Source organism: Xyrauchen texanus, chromosome 44, assembly GCF_025860055.1.
Source record: "Xyrauchen texanus isolate HMW12.3.18 chromosome 44, RBS_HiC_50CHRs, whole genome shotgun sequence".
In the NCBI taxonomy this organism is placed as follows: Eukaryota; Metazoa; Chordata; class Actinopteri; order Cypriniformes; family Catostomidae; genus Xyrauchen; species Xyrauchen texanus.
In genome coordinates, this window is record NC_068319.1 from 19,384,523 (window position 1) to 19,395,493 (window position 10,971).

The 10,971-nt window shown below is 38.3% G+C and overlaps 1 protein-coding gene across 1 annotated transcript; it reads right to left on the minus strand.

Moving 5' to 3' along the window:
• Positions 1–3,187: 3,187 nt before the first annotated feature.
• On the minus strand, positions 3,188–5,964 carry cbln17 (cerebellin 17). The gene is made up of 4 exons (XM_052117785.1): positions 5,739–5,964; positions 5,344–5,406; positions 5,069–5,197; positions 3,188–4,922 (listed from the first exon to the last, which is right to left on the minus strand). The coding sequence occupies exons 1-4, from the start codon at positions 5,923–5,925 to the stop codon at positions 4,639–4,641; spliced, it is 663 nt and encodes a 220-aa protein (XP_051973745.1). The 5' UTR covers positions 5,926–5,964; the 3' UTR covers positions 3,188–4,638.
• Positions 5,965–10,971: the final 5,007 nt, after the last annotated feature.

A 10,971-nucleotide genomic window follows, 5' to 3' on the forward strand; every position in this document is an offset into this window, starting at 1 on the left:
GCACTATCCACTAGGCCACAGCCCAGACACAACAACAAAGATTTATTGTGTGCATAAACAAGGACTTACCTTCACTTACGTCTTAAAACCCAAACTCCACACGTTCTTGACATAGTGCAGGGATTTATCTGTAGGTTTACGTATCCAGAAGAGGTCCTGTTGTCCAGTAAGTGATGGCAGCGAGGAGACTCATCAAAGATGACTCAAATCTGCACATGAGCTTGAACACAGAACCTGCCCTCTCACACTCACTCCTCCAGCTCTCCGCAGACAGTCATCATTGCCCTTCAGAGACTGAGTGGATGCTGTTCAGCTGGTTCTCTCCAGAGGCGTTTGCTTTTGATTTGTTTTGATTTGCTCTCACCTTCGCTTGCTGAGGCAGCAAGCACAAAGATGAATTGATACAAAGATGAATTGCACAAAGAAGTCCTCAGCCTTGCACGCACTCTCTTTATCTCCCTCTTAGTCTATCACTGAGTCACTCTTCCTCTCTATTCCTCACCCTCTCTCGGTTTTAACCTCTTTCACATACAGTATGTATATCCAGTGCTGGGTCAGAAGCATCCTAAATTCAGCTGAAATTAGGCAGGGCGGGGAGGGGGTGGGAGAGAGAGAGAGAGAGAGAGAGAGGGAGGGAGGGAGAGAGAGAGAGAGAGAGAGAGAGAGAGAGGAGAGAAGGAGAGGGAATAGAGGGAGAGGATCTGCAAGCCAAGGGGCTGTGTTAAAATTACCAACATTATAGAAAAACAGTATAGTAAAAGCATGCCTACTACAATATTTTCATGTATATTTTAAACTGTTGTAGGAACAGAAATGCAAAGAAAATAACCAAGTTTAAAGAATTATAAATGTCAAAATCTATATTACCTTTTTATGACAGTTTCACATCTTATTGTTTTAGACCTTGTTTAAATCTGGTTAGATTGTTTGAACCAGTTCTAATGTTATCAATTGAAAAAAATTATAATAATAATTCAGATGTTTGCGCTGTAGCTAACTCTTGAAAGTATTGGCTGTAATTCATTTCACTCTGGAAGACTGTCGAAAAGTTTGAGGAGAGAGTGTATTTATCTTTATATATTCAATGTGTCAAATTTACACATAACGTATTGAATTAGCAATATTTTAAAAGCAACTGTGGACTGAAGCAATAGTATCAGAATTTTTTTTTAAACCAGAATATAATACATTTAAGTTCCACGCCTAAAGCAGACATACTGTGATAATTCACAATCATTCATTCACTAATCAATTTGTCTTACACAATTCTTACATAAACAAGGTTTTTTCTAAAGTGGTCATGACATGAGAAATCATATTTTCCTTGTCACTGTACTATACAAATATTCTGTAAGTTTCAGAACTGAAAATGTCCTCCTTAATAGAAAAATAGCATTCATTTAAATCAAGATGCAAATGACTCGTTTGGAATTCGTGGAACTTGTGACGTCACAAGGACAAAATACATTTGCATTTGCAATGCCGATTTTTCCATAATTGCACCCATGGCCCCACACACTGGTGCTCAGATTCAGTCACACATGTAAAGAGCAGAGAGATGAGGCCTGTTAAGGGAGATTAATCCTAAATGTATTTACACAGGACACCTTAATGTGCCTGAGTGAATTTAAATGTTTTCTACATGAACTAGAAAAAAATGGATTTAAATGTTTTCTACAGATTGATACACACCTCGGGCCATTTTTTAAAGACGTGGCGTCAAGTTACAACTCTGAAGAGGAAAAGCTCTCTGTCTTTCAGCTGAGCACAAATGCATCATGGATGCATTTTTAGCTCATCTGCATAATTTTTATTTGTTGGTGTTTGAAAACATGAAGGAATGATACTGCAAAAAGGATGTGGATTTGTCTTCAATGTATTTTAGAGTGTATTATATGTTCTGCTCTTAACATTCCTGACAATTCAATCTTTGCAATGGAACTACAATGTTATTGAAGGACTGGACAATTAAAAACACTTGGACGCTATCGCAAAAAACGTGAGTGTGACGAGGAGGAGGGCGTGGCCGGGCCGTGAGGGTACACAGCTGGCTCTGAGTCACCAATCAGCCGGGAGTCACCTAACAAGCCAGTGGTGCCAGTTAAAGAGATAAAGAGAGAGACACACATGGCCGCTGTGTTTGTGCGTCTATGTGTTTTATGTCATTAAAGATATGTTGACTGTTCTACCGGTTCCTGCCTCCTCCTTGCCCATCTTGAACCCTTTACACTGGTGCCGAAACCCAGGAATTAGGAGTGATGTGCTTTCGTGGAGTTCTCACTGCTGGCATCCGCCGGAAGTCAGAGGAACCGCTGCTATCCGCCAGGAAGGAGAGGAGACATTCAGTCCACCAGGGGTCAGAGGACTCACTGCCATCCGCCAAGGGAGGAGCGGCTGTCGTCCACCAGAGGGCGTAGGAGTGGCTGAGGACCAGGCAACGCCGTGTCCGGGGACCAGCGAGCAAGTTTTTCTCTCTCTCTCTATCTCCTCTCTAACTTTCCCACTCCCTTCTCCATCCCCTCGCCTCTCCCAGGGCTCCAGAGAGGTGGGGAAGACCTGCCGGCAGAAAGATGGCCAGAAGGTCAACACCTCCTCTCCAGGAAGAGAGGGGAGGTTTCCCCTGGCCTGAATTGGGTGGTGGACGAGTGTGACGAGGAGAAGTGTATTGCCGGGCCATTATGGTGCACAGCCGACACTTAATCCGCCAGGAGAGGGATAAAGATGAGCTAGGGGTGCCAGTTCGAGAGAGAGAGAGAGAGACTGTGTGTGTGCGCCTATGTTTTTTATGTTACGTTTCAGTTCTTTTATGTCATTAACGTTATGTTGACTGTTCTGCCGGTTCCCGCCACCTCCTTGCCCATTCTAAACCCCTTCCAGTGAGTTAATAGTTTAATACTTGAATATTTCATATGTTATGATTGTGTGATCATTTATGGTGCTTACATCCTGTTTACACCTGTAAACATCCTGTTTCCTTTTCTGCATATCACGGTGCTGTTTTGTGGTCCGTTCAGCATAATGCAGTGGCTCATAATTTACTGTGTGTAGATCACTCAGGGGAGGAGGGTGGAGTCTGTCACCAGTCGTGGGTGAGGCCTGCTCTAATATGACATCACTTTAGAGCAGAAAGCCGGTATAACCGTTCATTTTGACACACAGTTTTTGATTAATAGAAATAAAAGAAAGAGAAGCGGGTGGACTTTTAACATTGTAGGGTTGTTGTGTACACAATCTGCAGACTCACATTTATGTACAAATTAATTTTGTATAATAGGTCCCCTTTAACAGCAATATTATAATTATCAGGTGATTCTGATGTGATGTATTCAAATTAGCCAAACAATAAATACTTAATACGTATTTAATAATAAATTATGTAATAATGTTTTCCAAAATGCCCATGCAAAAATAAATGAATAAAATAATACAAAAATTGACCAGGGCTGTTTTGTGTCCTTAAACAGTCACTATAGCCTAAACCCTGAAAGGCAACTCTTATTTAACCCTTTAATGTAAAGTTTTTTTTTTTTTTAGTTTTTTTTTTTTTTTAAGATTTCCTGTTTCATTGGCATGCCCAAAATTAAAGGCTTATAAATGTAAAAAAAAAAAAAAAAAAAAAGAATGATATAGGTTATGATAAATAATGAGACTTTCAGTTTAAGAATCTGCTGAGAATATTTTTTTTTACCTTTTATATTCTTATGATATGACATTATATATCTCAGGTTGCAAATAAGGTAGCTCAGACACAAAACTGCTTTTGTTTTGTTCCCAATCATGTCACATCTCATTCAGTTCTCCTGAATCTTCTGGTGGCCATATATAATTTTAGTGAACAATCCTCTCTGCCCATATTTGGGTGACTTCCAGCTCTGGTTGCATTGATCTGAATCCTAATCCTAGCGTTTCATGACACTGGACCACGTACTACATCAATTCTAATGAAGTCATCTGATCCAGATCATAATCTGTGTATCTGATTGCATTGTATGCAGGTGCGTTTGAATGAGAATCCCCTCCTTTAAGTAATGGTATGTGTTATCTTATGTTATGTTTATTTTTCGTGAAGTTATAAGTGAAAATGTGGCTTATAAGAAACACCTGTTTACATATAACTTGTCTGTCTATATACATGTCTATTACATGCTATATTTTTTTGTATGTGAGTAAAACAATTTAGCTGGTTGTGTTCTACTTTTTGAGAGGTTTCCAACAACATATGACACATGGCTATATGATCAGTTTGATGTTTTTACCGATTACAATAACCGTGCAACATTTTTTATAAATTATAAAATGGAACACTTATGATTTGTCTGCAAATTTCATTATGCCTGCATACATTGTAAAGGACAGATTCTAAGCTTTAAAATTATTGCATACCTATTTTGTGATGGTCAAAATTGTTATTAATATTTCAATCACTATTTCTTCAATCCGAGCTTAAAAAGTTAATGAACTAGATCAAGGATAGAAACCTTTGTGTAACCATTGTTGAACATTGAATGTTAACTAAAAAATACTGCATGCAATGCATGCAAGCGTTATACTTTTTATTTTGGTAATATTTTACTTTTTGCTTTGTTTATATTTTGTTGAAGTTTCAGTTTTGTAATGTACATGTACAATGGTATATGACTATAGAGGGTAAATGAGGAATCCACTGAAGGAGCTGAGGTTATCTGGGCTGTCATAGATGGTGTAACCTGGGAGGAGCTTCATTAAAACCACATCACCCACTTCCAATTGCAGGACAGCTGCATTGGATGCATATCTGTGCTGATCGTGATTACGCCACTGTCCTACTGATACAATTTTCATGTCATTTTTATACAAGAATCCACCCATTGACATTGAACTTTTTGTGCCACACACAGTGAATCTGAAGTAGTAGACTCCTTTAATCGATGCTGTGAAGATACCTGCCATTGTCAAAACAAAAACAAAAACAATCTGCTGAATAATTTATACAAATTAGAATTAGCATTTTTATAGAATCTGTGCAGTTTCATATCACTACATGGAGAGTTTATTTTGGTCAAGGCATTGGATATGCAACTCAGAGTACCTGTTGTTGGATTGTAGTTGTCGCCAATATTTGTGAAGACGTTATTGAATTTCAGTGTGATTTCAGTATTATGGGGACCTACATTGCCACGGATCCCTAAGTCAGCTGAAAATGCCACCTTTGGTTTTTCTGTTGTCAGAAAATGTAACACCATTCACAAGTCACAGTCTGCAAACTGTTCTCTTAACATTACTGATTACACACAAAAGCATCAATTGCAAAAATGGCATTCCTATTCAATCCTATATTTTTACATTATGATTATACCAATTTACCTGCATTATCTCTCTTGAACTCTTCCAACTGGGTTTCGTAGGTCTTCAGTTGGTCATTTAACCCTAAAATCATGCAAATCATTCATTTTTAGCTGACCTTCAAAAAAGCAGTTATATTTGTATTTTATGAATTGTATTAAATCTGCTCTTTAATCTTTTTAGTATTCGATTTCATTTTGAAGATTGAATGGCTTCTAAACACACTTGTGAATACCTGCATACTTTTTGTTCAGCTCCAGTATGTGTTCTGCTATTGCTATACACTTTTATAAATGTTGCCTGACACATATGTTAGCCTATTTAATAGTATGAATACTGCAAACTTTCAACACTACACAAAATGTAAAAGTTCAGAAATGTTTTAAAGGGTGACAGAAGCAATCATCAGTCCTTACTTGCATTCTCTTTCATCATCATATCCAACTTGACTCTGAGCTCCACCATCATGTCTCTTATATTCCTCACCTCAGTCCAGATATTGGGCTGATTGCCATTTTCATATGCCATAAAATCTGGGATCTCCGTTTGTCCATAATGGAGCAACACACTGTGCAGCAGCAGAAGAGTGAAAACCACCTTCATCCTGATATTCTAAGAGATAAAACTTTTGGGTTTATGGAAAGAAAAGCTGTCAGTTTATATGCTTTGCGCTAGTTAATTATTACTAGTCACTGTTGACACAAACATATATAAACCAATCAAATGAATATTAGGGTGATGCCAAGTTCCAGGGGTAAAGTTCTATTTCTTCTTGTCAAATGTCATGTGCTTTTTGGTTTTTACTAGTTAAAATCCACATAATTATTATTTTAGTCAAAACTTAATGCCATAGGTTAACATACTGTAAGTCAGAGTTGGGATAGACATATTTGTTCTGAACCTACAAAAACTTAAAAAGAAAATAATAATTTCTTATTTAATTGCATATTTTATAATTAGTCGTAGGAAATATCAGGACTCAAAAGTGTAAATAATATCTGCACTCTTGATAACACGCTAATACTACAAAGAACATCCAGATTGTCAATCTCAACAGCCTGAGAGGGACAGCATATCAATATTTTAGTGTGATGGTTATTTACTGCATTCACCATTTGATGGAGTACAGTTTGTCTTGCATGCTAGAAAAATAAATAAAAGCATTTAAGCCTTGAAAAAAAAGTTTTTATGATGATGAGAAATATAAATGCAATCAAGTGTTTCAAAACTTTTGACTGTTGCATATACTGAATATATACAGTATATGTTTCTGCTCAGGTGGTCAAAGGCTCTGCCCAATAGACAATAGAGGGGAGGAACATTAAATGGGAGCTTAGTGTGAAGCACCACAGCAGCATCCAAGTCTAGGCACAGAAGAGATAGCCACTCTTTTTACCAATACCTATACTTGCATTTTAGACTCTGTTGCTTCTTTTAAAACTAGAAAACCAAAACTTAGGACCCAGCCTTGGTTAAACAACAACACTCAGTGCTCTCAGACAGGAATGTACATAACTGTTAATCAGAAGGTCTCTGGTTCAATCCCCATGGCCACCACTATTGTGTCTTTAAGCAAGGCACTTAACTCCAGGTTGCTCTAGGGGATTGTCCCTGTAATAAGTGCACTGTAAGTCGCTTTGGATAAAAGCGTCTGCCAAATGCATAAATGTAAAATGTAAATGTAAATGAATGTAGGAAAGCAGAGACAGACTGCAAGTGTCTAATGAAATCCTTAAAAAATGTCCATCTGCATACCAGCACTCTATAAAAGATGCAAAAAACAAATATCTTTCTGATATAATCTTTAAACATCCTCATAATCCAAAAATTCTGTTTGACATGATAAATTCATTGTTCACTCCCGCTGCCACCTCTTGTCTTGATGCTACACCTGATGCTTGTGTAGCGTTTTTAGATTTCTTTATTGGTGAGTGTGGCAGCGGGGGCGTGGTCAAGCGCCCGTCCGGGAGAGAAAAGCGGTAAGGGCGCTCACACCTGAGCTAAATTATGTCTAACACCTGTCTCTAATTTCAGTAGAGCGAGGAGAGCGGATAAAGAGCCAGCAGCCACAGAGCAGAGGGAGACCGACAACGAACTCAGCGTTCGAGTGCAGAGAATATTGTGAACACTATTGTCACTAAAAAGGGGAATTAAAAAGGCTTACCGTGTCCTGAAGTCTTGCTTCCTGGTCTTGCCGGAGCTCAAGCAGGGATTGTTGGTGGCTCTGATGGAGTGTAGCAAGGGACTGGAGGACTTCCGCCAGCTGGGAGGACTCTACGGAGCGATTCTGTTCCATCCTTTGGAAGACAGGTGTTCCTAATAATGATCCGGGTCACGGCACCAGTGTAACACTGTCTACTATAAGGACGACAGGAAGCAAGACTTCAGGACACGGTAAGCCTTTTTTAATTCCCCTTTTTAGTGACAATAGTGTTCACAATATTCTCTGCACTCGAACGCTGAGTTCGTTGTCGGTCTCCCTCTGCTCTGTGGCTGCTGGCTCTTTATCCGCTCTCCTCGCTCTACTGAAATTAGAGACAGGTGTTAGACATAATTTAGCTCAGGTGTGAGCGCCCTTACCGCTTTTCTCTCCCGGACGGGCGCTTGACCACGCCCCCGCTGCCACAGTGAGGTTGATGCTTTACGATCTTGCATTACCGCTAGTAGTCACAGCCCCATTGAACCAGTCACTTTTGTTTTGTTTGATCTCTCGTTGATAGATATTGTCCAATAGATAAAGCCTACCACCTCTTCTGTTGATGTTATTCCTGCTCGGCTCCTCAGAGAGGTGATGGACACTGTTGGTTCTAGTGTGTTGGCTATTATGAATAGCTCCTTATATAATGGCATTGTTGTGATGTCATGATGTCACAACATTCCACAGTCAATATGGGCAATTTATATAAAAAATAATAATAATATAGTTAAAAAAGATTAATATGGTAAATTTATACCAGACTGACTTCCAAGATTGTCAAAATCATGGTGACTGTGTAGTTAATTATCTACATACACAGTTCGAATGCTGATGTAATTTAACCTTTCAAACTGCTTCTGCACCGACACACAGAGAGAGATCTGGCTATAAAATTGTCAATGCACAGTTCACACATGCCTTTGATGAGGCAGCTGTCTTCGATTTCGGATACATCTGGAACACTGTACTAGTTCAACTGCATATATTCATATGTATGGGTCCCTCTCTTTTATGTGTTTATTCAACCGTTTGACAGTTGTTTTATTGTTTGTGTCTGCATTCAACAATATGCCCTGTGTTTTATATCGATTTGAAAGCAGCATATTGCATTCGACATTGTGTGCCATGAAGAGCTAAGGGTTAAAGTTGTTTCTTCATCCCCAAAAATATGATACAAAGCAATTTTGTTAATTATCCTATTTTGTCTAATGCTGCTGACTTTATGACTGATCTTCGATATCAGACATGTCTTACTGTAAATTAAGACAAATATCCCTCGTGAAAGAAGAAAAACACGAAACTCACATAGGTTACAAACACCGTCATTTTTCTTGATAAGCTCCATAACATTGTGCAGACAGTATATGGTCATTCTACTATCATATAAGTAATATAATGCAAGTTATAACTACATAAATATCTGGACTTGTGTATAACGGAACATCTCCTTGGTTCAACACGTATCTACAAACAACACGCATGCATACGCCCCTCATCCACTTTTATTAATTTCTTGCTTGTTTTATTCCAGGTCCGGGTCTCTTTTTTTTTATCAGGGTCCAGGACTTTATATCAGTGGTTATGGACCGATCAGACATCTGCATTTTGTCACTGTTCTTGGTGCAAAGGGCAAAATGGCACATTTACCTTTAAATGAAAATCGGATGCTAAAACTACATCAAATTACAGTCCTTACCAGGTATATAAATATACTTTAACGTCAGTTGTTGTTTATGCTTGAGGATTTTCTATTGGCTGTTGTCATTGCATAATTAATGACGTACATTTAATAAATGTGAATAAACATTTAAAAGTTATTGGGGTTATAGTTATATTTTAAGTTCCGTTTAATGTTAATTGTTATTTTATTTACATAGGTTTCTTTTTTAGTTACCCTGGGTGATATTAGTGTTCCTTTGAGTTAGGTGTGATACTGATTAAGGAGTTTTAGGCTAAATCAAAGCTTTTAGGATATTAAAGTTTCATGTAAAATGTCACATGCTGATGACACCTGCTAGTGAAATCATGCGATGTTGATAGTGTGATACTCGTTTAGATGCATTAATATGAAACAAATGAGTCATTAGGGTGTCAAAGGTGTAAGAGGCGTGCCTCTTGTTCAAGTTGCTGAAGCCTGAGTTGTTGATTAGGTGACTTGAGCAAGACAGTCAGTTTGATCAGTTTGATCCAGTGGTGAAGTAGTGACTAAAGATGTTGGCATAATGTAATTTTATTGAGGATATCACAAGAAAAAAAGGCACCACTGCACTGACAGCAGTAAAAGACAGAAAAAAATGTCATTTTATACAGTTACGAGACTAAAAACACTATCACGGGTGCAGTGACACTCAGTATTTTCCCCATGTTGAATAGCATAAGATTTTCTTTTAAACAAATTAATATTTTCACTTTTAACCATGAGGTAAATATACAGCACAAAATAATTATGGTGACTCCAGTGCTGCAAATGCATCTCACTGTAAATGCTATAAATATCCCACTCCTTAATGAAACAGAAAATGTGATTGGCTAAAATGAACGTTCTGATTGGGAGCTCAGTTATGTCGAACTGTCTTATAGATGAAGGGACTGTTTACAAACAAATGCTCCGTCCCGCTCCTTCCGGTGATATCAGAGTTATTTCACCTATTGCCTGTGCCTTCAGTTGCGGTCCTGCCTCCTGCTGCTCCATGAAGAGGGGCAGTGGTGGCTCAGTGGTTGAGGCTCAGGGTTACTGACCAGAAGGTCAGGGGTTCAAGCCCCAGCACCACCAAGATGCCACTGTTGGGCCCTTGAGCAAGGCACTTAACTCCACGTTGCTTCGGGGGGATTGTCCCTGTAATAAGTGCACTGTAAGTCACTTTGGATAAAAGTGTCTGCCAAAATGCATAAATGTAAATGTAAGAGAATTTCTGTACACTTATTAAAATAATAATATTCACTCAAAATTCACTCAAAGGTGCTGTGGTATCACCTCAGTATAATTAAAATGTATAGGTCAAAAGCCTCCTCGCTGATCTGGTGGACATATAAAAACAAATTTTAGGTGGGCATACGCAAAATCCTTTGAAAAATAGGTGGGCATACAGCGTATGCCCTAGACTACACTATTGGTTTGATCAATGTTATATATCCGGAACAGGAAAGCAATGAATGAAGGGTTGTCACTCCTCCTCAGTCAATTCCCATGCTATATTACTATTTATGCATGTGCCAGAAGTGCGCCTATTTTTAAGTCAGTGAAGTTTAGTTAAGGTATAGGATAAAAATGGGCGGGCCAAAGATTACATTTTTTTAAAGATTACATCATGTTGTTCTAATTTATTATAGGGTAGAAAAAAGTGAAGGTGAAATGTAAGGGTCTTATTTGTACAAAAAGTAGTGGGCTACATAAATTTTAGTAGTACAAATGAGAAGACTATTTTTTTAATAAATAAAGATGTCATGAGTAC